Consider the following 20924-nt stretch of genomic DNA (forward strand, 5'->3'; position numbering starts at 1 on the left):
TATAAATGCCTTTTTTCCACCCCCTCCACTTCAGTTTTGAAATTGTACAGCCTAGTCAATAAATGATTTGGCAACAGTTAAGAAATCACGAGTTCCCTTCTTCCCATATAAGCTTCTGCAAACCGTAGGCGAGGCTCTACTGCTGGTAAAGCGGCCAGTTTTAGGAAGTTGGTTAGTTTCTTTGTGCGCATACACCCAACAGCACAGAGGTTGCCACTCGGCAGCACCGCAGGTTCTAGAATGAGCAGTTAGGACACCACCAGAGGCGCGGTAAGCCCCTTCTATTCTTTTAACAAAGCTTTCCAGCAAAATAGAGGATTTCTGGCCATGAAACAGGGTTTGGTGGCAAATAACTGTGACCAAAGAAGTGGTGAACGGGCAGATGAGCATGAAAAGGCGAAGTCTTGGAGCAGCTCTAAGTGTAGGTGGAGTGGTCTGGTGTGCAGGAAGTGTCAGAAATCCAATGCCGTGGTCTTAGCATTTTCAAGAGGAAAAGAAGTGAATTCCAAGTTAGGAATTGATCCGGTCCTGCCAGAAATAGTATTCTCATCTAGAGCCAAGAGGCTGGAGGGGAGGTGTTTGTTCTTTGCTACTTCTACAGAAAAGGACAAGCTGTCTTTGCTCACTCAGGCTGCTTGCTGGTGCCTGGGCAGAACCTGGACTTCATCTCCTACCAGGAGCTTCAGGTGCATTCAGTATTTCCAGGCTTTCTTGTTCAGAGTGTTCAAGTGAAGATGTTACTGTTGCTATAATTATCTTCTGTAGTGTTTAGACATAGAAGGTGGTAAGTTTTTGTTACTGTCAAGAACTGTCAGGTTGAAAACCTTAACGATTTTTTAAAAATCATGTATTTTCTCGATAATTGAATGCGATTTAAGCACCATTGCAAAGACTGATTTCCAGAGAATCTCATCCAATGTTTACTTTAGTATATTTTTTCCATGATCATTTAGTGCCTATTAAAGTTCTTGGAGTTGTTTTTTTTTTACCACTATTTAACATATGTAAGTTCTTGAAGTTCATTTTTTTATATCCAGTGACTGCCCATTATAGATCTTGAAAGTAAATTAAGTCTGCTCTGAAATTCTCTGATGCTTTGCAGAATGACTGCAAAGGCTCAGAAGGAATTAGGCCAGCAGGGCCAATGATATATAGGGAATTGCATTTAAACTTATCCCATTTCTACTTGATATTTGCAAACTGTTCTGATAGCCAATATAATTGCATTATAAGAAAATGATACTAGAACAAAATCAAACTCAACTTGGAAAAATGCCCTGCCTCCCTGTCATTGGTGGTGGGTAGAAGGCTTGCTGACTCCTGGTCTCAAGAGTACAGGTTCTTAGGCTTGACTATGTGTCAGAACCACAGAGTGAACTTTAAAAAATCCCCCTGTCCAGACTGAACCACAGACTAATAGAATCAGCATCTCTGGAGTGGGCCTGGGCATTGGTAGCTTTTCAACTTCCCAAGTATCTCTGCGAGCAGCTAGAGTCAAGGACCACCGCCTTAGAGAAGCATCTGAACATCCCATTTGGTCTTTTCCACAAGGAGCACAGACTTTTGGGAGTGGGACTGACAAAGCCTCCAGAAAGACCTGAAGCTTATTCATTAGCCTCTCAGCTTGATTCCAGAAAGCAAAATAAAAGTTCCACGTATACCTTATCCAAAAAGCTGAGGCTGTGGATCAGGGCAGGGACACTTGATATTGTCCACTCTTCTTTCTGCTTCTCATTCTTTCATGTAATAATCATAAAAAGTGCACAGGAATTGATGAGAGAGAAGTCAGTCCTGTGGAAACCCAGACTGACAGAGTATCAGGGTATGTCTGACATGGGAGGGTGTCACGACCCAGGGTCAGCCTTGGAAACTCAGTTGGATATTATTTGTAAGTGCGTCTCAGCATCACCTCTGGGGTCTATTGAGGGGGATGTCATTCCAGGGAAATATCCTTTGAGTTCAGCTGACCTATTGAACAGTGCTGAGGGATTTGTTGTTTTTTAAATTGTTACTCCCAATTTATAACTCTTCAGGGCTATAGAGACAGTACATGTAAGTGCATAACCCATGGTTCTGGGTCAACGTTACCTAGCACAGACTGGGTTGAGTTTTCAGCTGATTGTTAATAGCCATTCATTGGCTAATATGTCTAGAATCAATGGATTTCCAGTTGTTCTATGGAATTACAGAGCACCTGTAAGTGCTCTGTGGCATCAGTGGAAAGGCAAGGTGGGTAATACTCCCAGCCATTTAAGTCCAGAAGGTTCCATGTATGGCTGTGGTGTTTCTGCTGATAACTGAAACCAGATCATCGCTTGGTACCACCTTGTTACCTATGTGGGTACCTTTAGACTCAGTTTCCGTTCTGCCACCTACCATCTGATTGATCTTGGGTAAATGAGCCTCTGAGTCTCAGGCTCCATGTCTGTAAAATGAGGGCTTATGACAGCACCCACCTCACTGATTTTTATGAAGATCAGACAAGAAAATACATGATTTGTGCTCCCAGTGTTTGCCTCATGATAAAGCACTCAACAAACGTGTGCTACCATATTTGCTAAATTTCAAATAGCATAATTTTTCATATTTTTATGTGTATGAAATCAGGCTCCACCTCTTCGTTGATACGTGCATTTAATGTGGTAGTGGTTTCTTTGGTCTTCCAAAGGTGTTAGTGAATCCATCAAATGTGGAATGGATCAAGTCAAGTAGCTAGTATTTACTGTAAATTTCATCTCAGGTGACAAATTCTCTCTGCCACTTCTTTATCAATTTACTTTCATAATGTATCAGTGCTCAACATAGTCAACTATGAAGACATCAGAACCCATGCAAAATTAGAAAACGTTTCCAGTTTGGCAAGCATTTAGTTCCAGTGGAATCATGCATCATGGCCATCAGCTCAGTGATTCAGTTGGGCGGATTCATCATCTTTAACAATCCATAGGTTCCTTTGACACTTTTGGGTCAGGGGGCATCAGCAGGATCCATTCTGAGAAAGCAGTGCAGCTCAGGAGATGGCATGAGGCAGATCACATCTTAGCAAAGGAGGCTTTCAGAGAGAGAGGTGAAGTAGTCCTACTCTTTGTGACTTCATGGACTGTAGCCTGCCAGGCTCCTCTATCCATGGGATTCTCCAGGCAAGAACACTGGAGTGGCTTGCCATTTCCTTCTCCAGGGGATCTTCCCAACCCAGAAATTGAACCCGGGTCTCCTGAACTGCAGGCAGATTCTTTACCGACTGAGCTATGAGGGAAAAAGAGGACTGGATTATCATACACCATGGACCCAGCCAGAGAACTGATTTGCTGTGGAAATCAGGAAAACAGTTGTGAAATGACTGCCTCAATAGTGAGCAATTTTTTGAAATTTATTCAGCATGGAGCAGGATGTGAGGCAAATTTCTTTTGTTGTAAAATCATTACAGATCATGACTGCAGCCATGAAATTAAAAGACACTTACTCCTTGGAAGGAAACTTATGACCAACCTAGATAGCATATTGAAAAGCAGAGACATTACTTTGCCAACAAAGGTTCATCTAGTCAAGGCTATGGTTTTTCCTGTGGTCAGGTATGAATGTGAGAGTTGGACTGCGAAGAAGGCTGAGCGCCAAAGAATTGATGCTTTTGAACTGTGGTGTTGGAGAAGACTCCTGAGACTCCCTTGGACAGCAAGGAGATCCAACCAGTCCATTCTGAAGGAGATCAGCCCTGGGATTTCTTTGGAAGGAATGATACTAAAGCTGAAACTCCAGTACTTTGGCCACCTCATGTGAAGAGTTGACTCATTGGAAAAGACTCTGATGCTGGGAGGGATTGGGGGCAGGAGGAGAAGGGGATGACAGAGGATGAGATGGCTGGATGTCATCACTGACTCGATGGATGTGAGTCTGGGTGAACTCCAGGAGTTGGTGATGGACAGGGAGGCCTGGCGTGCTGCAATTCATGGGGTCGCAAAGACTTGGACACGACTGAGCGACTGATCTGATCTGATTCATATGCTGCTTTAAAGAAATGGGTTCTCGATTTTTTTTTCCCATTGGATATTCCAAAGCAACACGCAGGGAGACCGTGTAGACTGGACCATCGTTGGCAGGGTGTGCTATGCAGAGAGCTCACTGCCACGGCCAAAGAGCTGTATGTAGCAGATCAAACTTGGCTCAGCCATGGGGTCCACTGGTCAGCACTTTTCCCCCTGCTCTCTGCTCTTCCTCTCTGTTTCCTGGGGCTGCCACCAACTGGGTGACTCAAAACAACAGAAATGTGTCCTCTACCAATTGGAGGCTGTGAGGGACGGTCTGGGCTGTGCCTTTTCCCCAGTGTCTGGTGGTGCCTGGCAGTCCTTGATGTTCCTTGGCCTGTAGACATATCACTCCAGTCTCTGTCTCCATCTCCACATGGCTCTCTTCCCTTGTCTGTGTCCAAATTTCTCTCTTCTTATCAGAATAGCAGTCACTGGGTGAGGGCCCATTTGAGTCTAGTATGGGGCTTCCCTGGTGGCTTGGTGGTAGAGTCTGCCTGCCAGTGCAGGATACATGATTTCGATCCCTGGGTGGGGAAGATCCCCTGGAGAAGGAAATGGTAACCCAGTCCAGTATCCTTGCCTGGGAAATCCCATGGGCAGAGGAGCCTGGCAGGCTACAGTTTATAAGATCGCAAAAGAGTTGGATACAGCTTAGCAACTGAACAAGTCTAAGTATGACCTCACCTTAGCTTGATTCCAACTTCAGAGACCCTATTTCCAAACATAGTCACATTCACATGGAGAAGCTAAAATGTCAGCATATCATTTTAGGGTGACACGATTCAACCTGCAACACTGTCCTTTTCTGGTCCTCTATTCTGCCACTTCCACTCAACCCTAGGCCTCCCCTTCAGCCTCTCCCAACCTAATACTTACCTTACTTTTAAGCAAGTATCTCCTATTTATCTTGACTACTTTCCCAGGACCTGGTCTGAGCCCCAGGATACCATCATTGACAACCAGCGCCAGTTTCTCTTTGGTCAGAAAAGACACAAGGCCTGTGACACTTTAAGCAAAGACTTTAGTTGTTTTTAAAATCTGCAGAAGAGTGAATATATTCCAGTCTGGGTTATATTTGTCTTTATGCCAACGTGGTCATAACATATAATTTTTTACTAATTTTTTTTTTTTTTTTTTTATGGAGGAAGAGGCTGGTAAAGGCCAAAGCATCTCAGGCCCACGAAGTCAAAACTCAGTGTTGTTGACAACCACGTTCTCTTTTCTGATCTGACATATGCCAAGCACAGTTCAGGAATTGCTAATAGGTTTCCAGTGAAGGAGATTTAATTATTGAATCACAATCCATTGCCTGCAACCTGTAGGCTAGAATTGTGTCAAAGTTCAGAATTTGCACTGTAGCGAGAGAAGATAGTTTTGTTGTTCAGTTGCTAAGTCATGTCTGACTCTTTGCAACCCCATGGACTGCAGCACTCCAAACTTCCCTGTCCTTCACCATCTCCCAGAGCTTGCTCAAACTCATGTCCATTGAGTTGGTGATGCCATCATAGTACATAGAGGATTTATTATAAAACACTTTGGATGGGTCCACAGCAGCCCTGATGATAACACATGTGGTAATTTCCACTCTGAAACCACAGAGCTCCCATAAGTGGATAAATAAAAATTTTAGTAGCCTTAGCTCAGTTCAGATCAGCTTTTTCTGTCAAATAAGTTAGGAAAAAAACCCCAAATCTTCTGGTGCTCAGATTTTTAAGAATTTCAGAACTGCAGAGAGATTATTGAGCACCGGTACAAGACAGGACCTGCATTCAGATATAAACCATCAGCCACTGTCCTGGTGACCAGAAGACCTGATTCTACTAATTCCTTTGTCTGTGATTTTCCTTTTTTTTTTTTTTGCCTATGTGCATCTCTCTTTGATGCTGGGTAAATGCCAGGTGACTGGTACTGACTGTTACTTCGTACTCAAGCGTGGAACCCCAAACAGCTGATGAGAAGTTTCAGTTGCAAGGACAGGCCTTCCAAATGATGGGTCCCAGCCTAGGATGGGAGCAAACCTCTGGGCTGGGTGCACCACTGTGATCACAGGTCTCTTTTGTGGTGCAGGGTCAGGGCTAGGGTGAGGGGAGTGAGGTCCTAGCTTTGGGTGCAGAATTGCAGGCAGGTAAGGTCCCCAACAGCTTGGCAGTCAGGACACATAATATTTTAGTGTTCTATTTTTAAAAGTCATAGTGAGGAACTCTGGCCCACAGGCTGGGGGCCTATTTTGGTAAAGTAAGTTTTCTTGGAACCAGAGCTGGGATGGAGGAAGGCAGGGGACTTACTGCATGGCACATGCAGGGTCCGATTCTGTCATTATTTCACAGTGATATATGGTCCATCAGGAACTTTCATTTTTTTGTAAACTATTTTCATCTTGATGACTACCTTTTGGGGCAACCTCTTAATTTTTGCCACTGTGGCCCTGCTACTGTGCCTTTCCATTTTCCCAATGAGGTGCTCCAGTCTTCTGCTTGGGGGGTGGAGTGGAGCATTTATGAACCAGGTGGATGTTAGGGGCCCCAGGGCCAGAGGAGGGAAGAGAACGGGGATCTGCGCTCCAGAGACACACAGGGCTTTAACCCTCCTGTTTGCTTTGTGACAGTTCACCCCTGCCTTCACTTGGTGCCTGAATTCCTGAACCAAGGCTCTGGATTCAACCTTTCAAGGTAGTACGTCTCAGGGAGGGACTCAGACGGGGTCTAACTTCTCATGCAGACTTCCAGCCCATCCTTCGTGCAGCCCCACCTGGCACTCCACTGGTGACTCCCCTGTGACTGCTGTCTGCAGCTCCCGAGTCTTTTGTGGGCTTGTCTGCTATGAATTGACCTCGCTCTCGTCAGCTTTAGCCCTTCTCCACTCTGCTGTACCACCTACCACTCATCCATCTGCTTTCTGTCTTCCTCAAGTTCATACACAGTCCGTGTCTGCTGTGCTTTCCTCTTAATGTCCTTTCTCACCTTGTAGAATCCTAACTCTTTGCTCTCACTTTAATGGGTACCTTCAGCTATTAGCCTCAAACAACAGAAGTGTCTCTCTCTGTCTCTCCCTCTCTCTCTCAGCTTTATTTGCATAGTTTGGCTTTCTATCCTATTTGCATAATTGACCCTTTCCCTTCTATTTTCAGAGTTGCTATTTCTCTTTTTTTTTTTTTTTTCCTTCTTCCACATAGTTGCCATTTCTCTATTTTATTTGCAGAGTTGCCATTTTTATTCTGCCAGGCTGAATGTTTTTTTTTTTCATTATTTATTATTCATTTATTCACTAAGGGAGTAAATTCTCTCGAGTACCCTTCTTAGTTCTCTGGGTTCTGTTTCCCTTTGAGGTCCTTTTGGAGCCAAGACTTTTGGAAGCCAGAGGCATGAGTGTGACTAAGAGGAAGAACTTGGCTACCGAGGTGGGGCTTTTGCTGCCCAGGGCTTTGGGCTCTGCCATCTCACCTCAGAGGCCAGTGGATGTTGTGAGTTAGGGTTTGCGCTATGGATGATGAGCATTTGCAGTCCGTTTTGCCTCTCTGAGGCCCTGAGGTAGGTGGAGAGGCTTGAACTATCGGGCTTTCTCTTTAAGATCTTTGTTAGATGCCTACTTCACACCTCCCACTCTTTCCATCCATGTACTTCTCTTTAAATTGAAGTTATTTGGAATTTGTCAAATCCTGTTTTTACCTCAGGACACTCTTTTGGGAGGCAGGAGTTAGGAACCTCAAGCTCTTCACTTAGAAATCCTCTCTGCAATATTCTGCTTATTTCCATGGCCTAGCCCCTAAGTTGCCTCAGATTCTCTGGGAGGCCATGGTGGTGGTGTTCAGTCGCTCATTTGTGTCCGAGTCTTTGTGACCCCGTGGACTCCAGCACCCCAGGCTTCCCTGTCCATCACCATCTCTCGGAGTTTGCTCAAACTTATGTCCATTGAGTCTGTGACACCATTGAAACATCTCTTGCTCTGTCGTGCCCTTCTTCTCTTGCCCTCAGTCTTTCCCAGCATCAGGGTCTTTTCCAACAAGTCGGCTCTTTGCATCAGGTGGCCAAAATAGTGAAGCTTCAATATTCAGGCAAGTGTCAAAGGGCTCTTCTTGTGGTCTCCAGCGTCACCTAGAGGCTTTTCTCCTCAATTGCTCAGTGTTGTGTGATAATTGAGTTTGGAATCAGATGTTGAGGAATTAACTTGAGGCTAGGGAGGCTGCACTGGAGAAGGCAATGGCACCCCACTCCGGTACTCATGCCTGGAAAATCCCATGGATGGAGGAGCCTGGTAGGCTGCAGTCCATGGGGTCGCTACGAGTCAGACATGACTGAGCGACTTCACTTTCACTTTTCACTTTCACGCATTTGAGAAGAAAATGGCAACCCACTCCAGTGTTCTTGCCTGGAGAATCCCAGGGACGGGGGAGCTTGGTGGGCTGCCGTCTATGGGGTCACACAGAGTCAGACACGACTGAAGCGACTTAACAGCAGCAGTAGCAACAGCAGGGAGGCTGCACAGCACCATCCTGTCCTGGGGACACCCCCACCCCACCCCACCCAAGCACCCACATAGAAATGTCTCACCTACTAACAGTACTCTGTGTACTGCATGCAGGGAAGAGTCTGCAACCAGCTTGCCTTGCCACCTGTTCCCCAAGAGACTTTTTAAAAATATATTTTAAAATTATTTATTAATCTATTAACAGGAAGCTGATAGGCACTACCTCAGCCAGGTGATCAAGCTCTGCACCAACAGTGGAAGTCATGTATGTGCCATTGCTCAGCTGTGACTTAAGTGGCCTTTGACCTTTGTGATTGCCCTCCCCCAAACCCATTACCCCAGTCTAATCCTGACAAAGACATCAGACACATCCCAACTGAGGGACAGTCTACATGACCATCCCCTTTCCCATCATTTTCTCCCTAGTACTTTCCACCATCTAACATACTGCTCCAAATGGACAGATATTTTCATCTGTTTTGTTCATTGCTATATTTCCCCCAATAAAGTATATGCTTAGTAAATATTTTTGAATGAATAAATGAATGTAGAGTTACCTTTTCCTTTTTAATGGCTGTATAGTATTCCATTTATGACTATAGCATCCTGCTTTATTTAACCAGAACACGACTCATAGGCATCTAGATTATTTCAAATCTTTTGCTATTGCTGACGGCCCTGCATGGCATATCCTTGTAGATAGGCATTTGTGTATGTGAAGGTCTCTCTTGTGGTCTACTTCTAGAATTGAAATTGTTAAGTTCTAAGTATGTCTCTCTAATTTTGATAGATATTACAAATTTCTCTCCACCTTAGAGGTGGCCCTAATTTAGACCCCTCCAAGTACGAAATGGCAACCCACTCCAGTATTCTTGCCTGGAGAATCCCATGAATGGAGGAGCCTGGTGGGCTACAGTCCACAGGGTCGCAAAGAGTTGGACACGACTGAGCGACTTCACTTTCACTTAAGTAAAATATAGGAATACTTGATTCCCCACAGCCTCACCTACACAGTAGAATCAGTGAAAAATACCTCTCCTGAAGGTCTGTGCCCTCTTGCCAGAGACTACTGTAGAATAATGAGCATGGCACCACCCTGCTTGCATTGCTCCTCAGATCAAGATCAAAATCCACACTCATGGATTCTTACATCCGTGACTTTCTTTCGGTCCCTTACAGTCACATGCTCATTCAGATGAGATTTGAGAAATGTCTGCTGATGGTAGTGACATGGAGGTGCTGAGGATCTCTGTCCACATTGTCTCTCACATGGCCTTCCAGTCCTCTTGGCCCTACTTCTTATTCTGAGTCCTGCTGTTGCAAGCAGTTCCCCACAGGTTTCAGTGGGCTTTGAGGATTTGAAACCTGCTGTGCTTTGTCTCTGGCCCACACCATTACCCCTCTTGTTTGCCGTCCAGGGCTCCTGTGGCGGCACCATGTGGGAAACTCAAAGGAATGCTCGCAGGGCCTTTTCATATGCTGAGACATTCTTTTGACATCTTTCTGTCTTCTTCATGCCAAAGCAACCTGAAAATCCCACCTCGAGTTTCACTTCCTCAGGGAAACCTTTCCCAGCCTCCATGAAGAGGTGAAATCCTCCTGTTTTAAGGCTCTTCTAGTCTCACTTCTTTGTGTCATAACTGAGTTCTTGTAATGTGGTTGTGTTTCATCTATGTCTGTGAGTTAACTAATAATCTGTGCGTGCGTGCCTTCTAAATTGTTTCAGTCGTGTCCAACTCTGTGCAACCCCATGGACTGCAGCCTGCCAGGCTCCTCTGTCCATGGGATTCTGCAGGCAAGAATACTGGAGTGGGTTGCCATTCCTTGCTCCAGGAGATCTTTCCAACCCAGAGATCAAACCCGCGTCTCTTATGTCTCCTGCATTGGGAGGTGGGTTCTTTAACACTAGCACTGCCCCCACCCCAAGGCACCTACTAGCTAGGAAAGGACAAGGAAGAGTCAGGAAGTGACTTCCAAATCTAGCGATGTTCACACTTGAAAGTCACATAGGCTGAGATCTGCTTAGGTGGCAAGCAAACACAGTATTGCCTGGGTCACCTACCCAAGCTCCTTGCTTCTCCAAGGTTCATTACCCTCCTGGCACATGGTATCTCCCAACAGAGACGTTGAACTTGGAGACCTGGGGTGGAGTCCGCAAAAGCTGCATATTTTGAAAACATGAAGCATCTTTTCACAGATGTTTTCTAGATGTATTAGTTTTCCATTGCCGCATAACAAATAACCCCCATGTTTAAACCCTTCAAACAATGCTCATTTATTAGCTTACATTTCTGGGCATTAGAGATTGGGTGGGCTTAAGTGGATTCTCTGCTCTAGGTCTCGTGAGACTCAAGTCAAGGTGTTGGCCAGCTGGACTCTTATCACTAGGTTCTGGCTTAGGAGTCATTTCCAAGGCCATTTGGGCTGTCCCTCAATTTCAGTTCTTTGGGTTGTCAAATCAGGACCCCCATTTCCTTGCTGTCAACAGGGAGCCACTCTCAGCTTTCACAGGATGCCTACATTCCTTGCCAGGGACCCACCCCTCCAGCTTCAAGTCTGCAATGATGTGTCCATTTCTTCTCCTGGAGAAAGAAATGGCAACCCACTCCAGTATTCTTGCCTGCAGAATCCCTTGGACAGAGGAGCCTGACAGGCTACACTCCATGGGGTCACAAAGAACTGGACATGACTGAAGTGGCTTTGGCATGCACATATGATTAGATTAGGCCCATCTAGATAATCTTTTTGCCACATAATGTAATTACAGGAGTAATGCCAGGGGGAAAAGGTCATAGGGATCGCCTTAAAATTCTGCCTTCCCCATGTAAAGCCAGGCTTTCTTTCAGTAAAAGCTAAACATTAAACAGTGGTACCTTGATGGTGCTGTATTTGGGAGTAACTACAGGTAACTGAAAATGCCTGCAAGTTCTGTTCCACTTTAACTTCCATCTCGTAAGGAGCTGGCTTTTCCTTGGCTCTTATGAATGGGCAATAATTATTGATCCTCAGATTTCTCAACATCCATATGAAAGTTTTTCATATTGTAGTAAGGGTACAGTAGTGACTGTTGGGAGAAGGCAATGGCACCCCACTCCAGTACTGTTGCCCGGAAAATTCCATGGATGGAGGAGCCTGGTAGGCTGCAGTCTGTGTGGTTTCGAAGAGTCGGACACGACTGAGCGACTTCACTTTCACTTTCCACTTTCATGCATTGGAGAAGGAAATGGCAACCTACTCCAGTGTTCTTGCCTGGAGAATCCCATGGATGGAAAAGCCTGGTAGGCTGCAGTCCATGGGGTCACACAGAGTCGGACACGACTGAGGCGACTTAGCAGCAGCAGCAGCAGTGACTGTTAGTTCACTAACCCTAAATTTTAGGAGAATTTAAAAAGAGAGCACGTACTTGGTATAACTCACACTAAGGAGATGAGTTGGATTTTAGTGAAAAATACAGTTTAGTAAAGATTGGTCTCCACACCCAGTGAAATACGATTTTGAGAGTTTTTTTTTTTTTTTTTACTATAACCCTTGATCATACCAATCACATTAATCTTTTCATTGCTTTGTATAATTACGAAAATAATATTTTCAGCCCCCTGTTAAGGAAGAATCGCAGAAAGTGAGACACTCTACTAAACATTATAGAGTACGTACAAAAACATTAAATGTCATGCCCACAAAAGTTTACAAAAGCAAAAGAATGGCTATTAATACCAGTGTTTGTATGATAAGAGATATATAAGTGGTAGCCTCCCTACAAAAAACTTTTTGAGTGTTGTCTACATTTGAAGATATATTCTAACATAAAGATTTCAAAATGAGATTGTGTAGCATGATGGTGAAAGGTTGTTGAATCACGCGAATACACCGGGATTCTTGGCCCCCGGAGGAGAAGAATTCAATCCGGGGCCAGAGACGAGGCTTGATCACTCAGAGCTTTTGTGTAATAAAGTTTTATTAAAGTATAAAGGAGATAGAGAAAGCTTCTGACATAGGCATAAGAACAGGGCAGAAAGAGTACCCGCTTGCTAGTGTTAACAATGAAGTTATATAATCCAAAGAATATCTGGAGGTTGTAAAGACCTCATCAGACCTACTCCCATAATTTACATTTTAAGATAACATGGTCCTCAGGCAAGATACATCCTTGTAAAGATCAGGTCTACTCCCATAATTAACATTTTAAGATAACAGAAGGTTGAATCCAAAGACTGTCCTTAGGCAGGATACATGATTGTTATATAATCCTAAGGAATGTGGAGAAAGAAAAAAAAATTTGTCCTTTCTTCCTCCTTGAGAATTCCAGACCCCTCTCTCCTTGGGGACCCCTAGACTCCCTATCAACCTGCCTAGGAAATGGCTCTCTCAGTGGTTAGTGGTTAAAAGCACCATGTTGGAATCTGATGGACTCGTCTCACCTCTGCAGTGTATTATCCTTCTGAAAATTAGTTAAGTCTCTGAGTTGGAGTCTCACTTACAACCTATGGATAATAATGGAACCTATTGCATTGTAGGGAGCATAAACATGGGTGGGAAAATGTTCATGTTTAGCATAACACGTGACACTTTGCTATTATTATAAACCGAAAGTGTCCACTTTCCTGTCATGCTGGGACATGAGAGAATTTGATACATACCATCACAGAGGTATAGACAGATTGTGGGAAATATCAATAAAATATATGGTTGTGTAGATAAGGTAGAGAGACTCTGGCTTGGAAATCTTGAAGGATGGCCTAGTAGAAGCTGGATCTGGACTCTCCTTGGGGCTGGCCAGCGTTTCCTTGAGTTATGCTAATAGACTGAAGCAACAGACATATACCTTGCTCTGCTATAGGTCTGGCATGAACCATAGCCAGGATCCAACATCAGGCCCCCTGTGATGGTGGGGCATCTTGCTGTGTGCTTCTGCCAAAGCTTTCCATGTTTTCTTGTCATCACATCTCAGATAACTTCATCTTTTGCTTCTTTGAACATCAAGAAACTGAACAGGGTGAAAAACTAAAACCATTCTGAACTTACTGCAATTTCTTTAACCGTTCAGAGAACTCCTACTTCAGAACTCATTCAAAGTATGGTCAAAGCACTGCGAATTTCATCCTGAAATGCCTAGAAAATACTGCCAGTCTAACATTGTGACTCTACTTTGATTTTCCTTAGGAAAACATGACCCTTCACTTTTTGCTTCTGACATCCCTTTTCCTGCTCATCTCTGATTCCTGTGAGTTCTTCACTGAAGCCAGTTATCCCCGAAGCTATCCTTGCGATGTGAAAAACGAAAATGGCTCTTTTATTGCAGAATGTAATGGTCGTCGATTACAGGAAGTACCCCAAACAGTGGACAAAGATGTGACGGAAGTAGACCTGTCTGATAATTTCATCACACGGGTAACGAATGAATCCTTTCAAGGGCTGCAAAATCTGACTAAAATCAACCTGAACCATAATGCCAAGTCCCAGAGTGGAAATCCTGCTGTAAAGAAAGCTATGACTATTACAGACGGGGCATTTCTCAACCTCAAACACCTAAGGGAGTTGCTGCTGGAAGACAACCAGTTACAACAAATACCAGCTGGTTTGCCAGAATCTTTAAAAAAACTTAGTCTAATTCAAAACAACATAATTACGTTAACGAAAAAGAACACTTCTGGACTTGGGAACCTGGAAAGTCTCTATTTGGGCTGGAACTGTTATTTTGCTTGTGATAAAAAATTTACCATAGAAAATGGAGCATTCCAAAACCTTACCAAGTTGAAGGTGCTGTCATTATCTTTTAATCCCCTTCACAGCGTGCCACCAAGTCTGCCAAGCTCGCTAACAGAACTCTACCTTAGTAATACCCATATTGGAAACGTCAGTGAAGAAGACTTCAAGGAACTGAGCAATTTAAGAGTACTAGATTTAAGTGGAAACTGCCCGAGATGTTTTAACGCTCCATTTCCCTGTGTACCTTGCCAAGGAGATGCTTCAATTCAGATACACCCACTTGCTTTTCAAACCCTGACCCAACTTCGCTACCTAAACCTCTCTAGCACTTCGCTCCGGAAGGTTCCTGCCAGCTGGTTTGACAACATGCACAATCTGAAGGTATTGGATCTTGAATTCAACTATTTAATGGACGAAATAGCCTCGGGGGAATTTTTGACAAAATTGCCCTCCTTAGAAATACTTGATTTATCTTACAACTATGAACTGAAAAAATATCCTCAGCACATTAACATTTCCAAAAATTTCTCGAAGCTTATATCTCTCCAGATGTTGCATTTAAGAGGTTATGTGTTCCAGGAACTTAGAAAGGAAGATTTCATGCCCCTGCGGCACCTCTCAAATTTAACGACTATCAACTTGGGCGTTAACTTTATTAAGCAGATTGATTTTAGTATTTTCCAATGGTTCCCCAACCTGAAAATCATTTACTTGTCAGAAAACAGAATATCACCCTTGGTCAGTGATACCGAGCAACATGATGCAAATGGGACCTCTTTCCAAAGTCACATCCTGAAGCGACGCTCAGCCGATATTCAATTTGACCCACATTCGAATTTTTATCATAACACCCGTCCTTTAATAAAGACAGAATGTTCACGTCTTGGCAATGCCTTAGATTTAAGCTTGAACAGTATTTTCTTTATTGGGGTAAACCAGTTTAAAGATTTTGGCAACATTTCCTGTTTAAATCTATCTTCAAATGGCAATGGCCAGGTGTTAAATGGAACGGAATTTTCATGCTTGTCTGGTATCAAGTATTTGGATTTGACAAACAATAGACTAGACTTTGATGACGATGCTGCTTTCAGTGAATTGCCATTGTTAGAAGTTCTCGATCTCAGCTACAATGCGCACTATTTCCGAATAGCAGGGGTAACGCACCGTCTAGGATTTATTGAACATTTAACTAACCTGAGAGTTTTAAACTTGAGCAACAATGACATTTTTACTTTAACAGAAACACAACTGAAAAGCGTGTCCCTGGGAGAATTAGTTTTCAGTGGGAACCGCCTTGACCTTCTGTGGAATGCTCAAGATGTCAGGTACTGGCAAATTTTTCAAAATCTCACCAATCTGACCCGGCTTGACTTAGCCCGTAATAACCTTCGGCATATCTCCAGTCAGGCCTTCCTTAACTTGCCCAGGACTCTCACTGACCTATATATAAATGATAACATGTTAAATTTCTTTAACTGGTCATTACTGGAATACTTCCCTCACCTCAGATTGCTTGACTTAAGTGGAAACCAGCTGTTCTTTTTAACCAATAGCCTATCTACATTTGCATCTTCTCTTGAGACGCTACTGCTGAGTCGAAACAGAATTTCCCACCTGCCGTCTGATTTTCTTTCTGGAGCCAGCAGCCTGATACACCTCGATTTGAACTCCAACCAGCTCAAGATGCTCAACAGATCCACATTTGAAACGAAGACCGCCACCAAGTTAACTGTTTTGGAACTAGGGGGTAACCCTTTTGACTGTACCTGTGACTTCGGAGATTTTCTAGAATGGATGGACAGAAATCTGAACGTCAGGGTTCCCAGACTGACCGATGTCATTTGTGCCAGTCCTGGGGATCAAGAAGGCAAGAGCATTGTGAGTCTAGACCTCAGCACTTGTGTTTCAGATACCATTGCAGCCATATTCTGTTTCTTAACCTTTTCTGTCACCATCTCAGTGATGCTGGCTGCCCTGGCCCACCACTGGTTTTACTGGGATGCTTGGTTTATCTACCATGTGTGCTTAGCTAAGGTCAAAGGCTACAGGTCTCTGTCCACATCCCAGACTTTCTATGATGCTTACATTTCTTATGACACCAAAGACGCTTCTGTCACGGACTGGGTGATCAATGAATTGCGCTTCCACCTGGAAGAGAGTGAGGACAAGAATGTGCTCCTGTGTTTAGAGGAAAGGGATTGGGACCCGGGTCTAGCCATCATCGACAACCTCATGCAGAGCATCAACCAAAGCAAGAAAACAATATTTGTTTTAACCAAAAAATATGCCAAAAACTGGAATTTTAAAACTGCATTCTACTTGGCCTTGCAGAGGCTAATGGAGGAGAATATGGACGTGATTGTCTTTATTCTGCTGGAGCCAGTGTTGCAGCATTCGCAGTATTTGAGACTGCGGCAGAGGATCTGCAAGAGTTCCATCCTCCAGTGGCCTGATAACCCCAAGGCGGAAGGCTTGTTTTGGCAGAGTCTGAAAAATGTCGTCCTAACAGCCAACGATTCACGGTATAACAACTTGTATGTCAATTCCATTAAGCAATACTAACTGATGTTAAGCCAGGGGTCACAGGCATAGTCAAAATGCACAGCAATGCTCCTTTTGTTCTTAGCTGTCACTTGCTGTATAACAGAGTACTCCAAACTTAATGGCTTAAAATGATACACTTTGTTGTGTCATCGTCTCTGTGGACCAGGAGTCCGGGCTTGAGTTCTGGCTCAGGGCTCCTCAAAGGCGGTAATCTCTCTGTCAGCCAGGGCCACAGGCATCTGCTACGGTTAGCATCCACTTCAGAGCCTACATTTGTGTGGTGGTTTTCAGGACTGAGTTCTCCCTGGGCTGCTGGCCCAAGGCTACCCTCAGTTCGTGGCCACATGGACGGACCCTTGCCCGTGGCAGCTCGCTTCAGCAAAGCCAGCAAGAGAGACAGGTTGCTGACACAATGGAAGTCGCCATCTTTGTAATCCAATCAGGGAAGTGATAACCCCTCACTCTGGCCATATTCTGATTGTTAGAAGTAAATCAGCGGCCCTGCCAGCTCCATGGGAGTGATCACCTCAGTCCCGGGAAAGTAGTCTATGACCAAGGTGGGCAGTCATGGTAAGCTCGCTCAGCCTGCCATCTCGGTCGTAAATGGTGAACACCAGGAGCAGGGATCACTATGGCCATCCTGACAGTTGGCCTGCTCTGCCTTCTTTTCAGTATCTCAGGATTTTTGTGACTGTAAGAGTTCTGATGTTAAGTTGCTGTTTAGATTTATCATATATCCATGGCTATTTGGTTATATTATGTTATGGTTGCATTAGTCCTTTTATAATTACTTTTTATAAACACTGGCTATAATATTTTACTTCTAAGATTTAGATACCATTTAAAGGCTAAGATGGATGGTAGTTAAGTTTTTTTGTTTGTTTGTTTGCTTCTTAACCATTTTTTAAGTGTGCAGCTAAATTAGAAGCATTTGGAGTTATCTGTCAATCACCATTGCTGTAAATCATGAAGTTAATTATTAAAATGCTTCATTTCACATCATGAGCATATAATAAATACACAGGGAAGTAAATCTGTAATAAAATAAATTACCTGAATGTCCATTGACAGATGAATGGATAAAGAAGAGGCAGTACATATATACAATGGACTCAGCTATAAGAAAAAGAATGAAATAATGCCACTTGCAGCAACATGGACGGACCTAGAAATTATTGTACTGAGATATCACTTATATGTGGAATCTGAAATATGACCCAAAGGGATCCATCTGTGGAGCAGAACCAGACTCACTGACATCGAGAACAGACTTGTGTTTGCCAAGGAGGGTGGGAGGAGATGGACTGGGAGTTTCGGGTTAGCAGATGCAAAGTATTACATCTAGAATAGATGGACAACAAAGTCCTACTGTAAGGCACAGGGAACTATATTCAGTGTCCTGGGATAAACCATAATGGAAAAGAATATGAAGAAGAGTGTATATATGTATATAACTGTCACTTTGCTGTATACAGAAATTAACATGACATTGTAAATCAACTATAGTTCAATTTTAAAAATAAGTAAAACCTCAGTTCAGTTCAGTCACTCAGTTGTGTCTGACTCTTTGTGACCCCATGAATCGCAGCATGCCAGGCCTCCCTGTCCATCACCAACTCCCAGAGTTTACCCAAACTCATGTCCATCGAGTCAGTGATGCCATCCAGCCATCTCATCCTCTGTCGTCCCCTTCTCCTCCTGCCCCCAATCCCTCTCAGCATCAGGGTCTTTTCCAATGAGTCAACTCTTCACATGAGGTGGCCAAAGTATTGGAGTTTCAGCTTTAGCATCAGTCCTTCCAATGAACACCCAGGACTGATCTCCCTTAGGATGGACTGGTTGGATCTCCTTGCAGTCCAAGGGACTCTCAAGAGTCTTCTCCAACACCACAGTTCAAAAGCATCAATTCTTCAGCACTCAGCTTTCTTCACAGTCCAACTCTCACATCCATATATGACCACTGGAAAAACCATAGCCTTGACTAGACAAACTGACCTTTTCCAGTCCTGTGGCCACTGCTGAGTTTTCCAAATTTGCTGGCACCAAAGTAAAACCTAAGGGGATTAAAAGATAAAATTACCACCAACACTGGGTTTTTGGAGAATCCTTAGGGAAAAAGAAAACCTTTACTAGATATCAAAGGTGGAAAAGTTTTCATGAAATGTGTACAATTGTTAACATAGAAATTAATTCTATCTTTACTTCCTATTCCCTGGGGATTGGACTTCCCTGGTAGCTCAGATGGTAAAGCGTGTGCCTGCAATGCAGGAGACCTGGTTCGATCCCTGGGTCAGGAAGATCCCCTGGAGAAGGAAATGGAAACCCACTCCAGTACTCTTTCCTGGAAAATCCTATGGATAGAGGAACCTGGTAGGCCACAGTCCATGGAGTCCCAAAGAGTCAGACACGACAGCGATTTCACTTTCACTTACTTCCTATTCAGAAGACGTAAAATCAGGATGCGTATGTATTGGTACCCTTTATGTAGTTCTCCTAAGTGAGACAGTGATGTCCCTCCCTACCACCTCTGCTAGCCCTTTGTTCCTCTGCATCTGTCCATAGGATCTTCTGTCCATTGCAGTATGAATCTTGAAGAGGTGCCTTATGAAATTGACCTGAAAATAACTGGAGATCATTAGAGCATAAGAAAATAAAATCCCTTTATGTCATCTATCTTCTTCAATTCACAATTTCTACTTAATGGACAGATGCTTTTTGAACAACCAATATGTACTGAGTCCTAAGGTAGGTTCCGAAATGCCCAATATCTATCAGCTGTTGAATGGATAAATAAAATGGGCTATCGCCATACACTGGAGTATTATCCAGGCTTAGAAAGGAATGGAGTACTGACACACAGGACAACATGGATGTGCCTTAGAAAGCAGATGCTCAGTGAAAGATGCCAGTCACAAGAAACCACATGTTGTCTGATGCCATTTATAGGAAATGTCCAGAATAAGCAAATCCATAGAGACAGAAATTGGGTAAGTGGTTCCCCCAGGGCTGGGGGAGCCAAGAGAAGGTGGGAAGTGACTGCATGTGGTCACAGGATGTCTTGTTGGCTGCACAACTCTGTGAATCTCCTGACAGCCTTATTTCTCTTCTTTGCCATTTTTTCGGTGGCTTTTCCAGCATGGCCTCACCATGTCTGAAGCTCCTGGCATTTCTGTTCTACTCCTGAAGTCGTCTCTATCAGCTTAGTTTGGTCTTCCTCTTTTGGGGGGTAGCTGGTCAAGATTTGCCAAATCCCTGTTTGGCACTGATCTCTGGTGGTTGGCCTCTGTAAAGAACCCTGAACCACAGGAATTAGAATGCCCAGGTCTGATCATAGCAAATCACTCTGCATTTCTTTTTTTTATCCTTTTTAAAAAAATGTATTTGGCTGTACTGGTCTTAGTTGTGACATGTGGGATCTAGTTCCCTGACCCCCGGTCAAACCTGGGCCCCCTGCCTTGGGAGCACCAAGTCTTAACCACTGGACCCCCAGGGAAGTTCCCGCTCCACCTTTCTGAGCATGATTCCTCATGTCTAGAATGAACTACGTGATCTCTATGTGATTTTCCAATATTACAACTGTATTCATTTCCTAGCATCACCAAAACAAAGTACCCCAAACTGGGTGGCTTAAAACAATCAAAGTTTATTGTCTCACAGTTCTGAGGGCTAGAAGTCTGAAATCTGGGTGTCTACGGGGCCATGGTTCCTCTGAAACTTGTAGCCGAGGGTCCTTCTTTGCCTTTTCTAGCTCCTGATGTTGCTGGCAGTCCTCAGAGTTCCTTGGCCCGTTGCTGCACCACTCTGGTCTCTGCCTCCATTGTTGCATGGCCACCTTCCCTCCCTGTCTCTCTGCTCTTATAAGGACATTAGTCCTACTGGAGTCAGGGTCCACCCCTCCTCCAACATGGCTGTGTTTTAACCGATAACATCTGCAGCAGCTCTGTTTCCAAATGAGGTCATAGTCTTCCTTTTTTGGAAGGAAGTAGTGTTTTATTTTTTTTAATATTTACTTTTCTTATTTATTTTATTTGACTGCGCTCTTAGTTGTGGCATGTGGGATCTGGTTCCCTGACCAAGGATCAAACGCCAGCCCCCTGCATTGGGAACGTGGGGTCTTAACCATTGGACCACCAGGGAAGTCCCTCCAAGTGAGGTCATACTCTGAGGTACTGGGAGTTATGACTT

General features: G+C 44.0%; 1 protein-coding gene across 5 annotated transcripts; it reads left to right on the forward strand.

The window, feature by feature from the left end:
* The first annotated feature begins 132 nt into the window (after positions 1–132).
* TLR8 (toll like receptor 8) lies at positions 133–18287 on the forward strand. Of its 5 annotated transcripts, none has more exons than XM_086386932.1 (4): positions 154–270; positions 3573–3885; positions 6631–6697; positions 13650–18287. In XM_086386932.1, the coding sequence occupies exon 4, from the start codon at positions 13656–13658 to the stop codon at positions 16755–16757; it is 3102 nt and encodes a 1033-aa protein (XP_086243058.1). In that variant the 5' UTR covers positions 154–270; positions 3573–3885; positions 6631–6697; positions 13650–13655; the 3' UTR covers positions 16758–18287. The 5 variants fall into 5 exon arrangements, with proteins under 5 accessions (XP_086243054.1, XP_086243056.1, XP_086243058.1 ...); XM_086386931.1 differs by having other exon boundaries at positions 6631–6694; XM_086386928.1 differs by lacking the exon at positions 3573–3885 and having other exon boundaries at positions 133–270; positions 6631–6694.
* Positions 18288–20924: the final 2637 nt, after the last annotated feature.

This window comes from Bos grunniens, chromosome X, assembly GCF_055505025.1.
Source record: "Bos grunniens cultivar Pamir isolate PY7600 chromosome X, Bosgru_T2T1.0, whole genome shotgun sequence".
Taxonomy (NCBI): domain Eukaryota; kingdom Metazoa; phylum Chordata; class Mammalia; order Artiodactyla; family Bovidae; genus Bos; species Bos grunniens.

Bases quoted from the DNA above. Each gene is read 5' to 3' on its own strand.
- TLR8 (XM_086386928.1), top strand. From the start codon at position 13,656: ATGACCCTTCACTTTTTGCTTCTGACATCCCTTTTCCTGCTCATCTCT.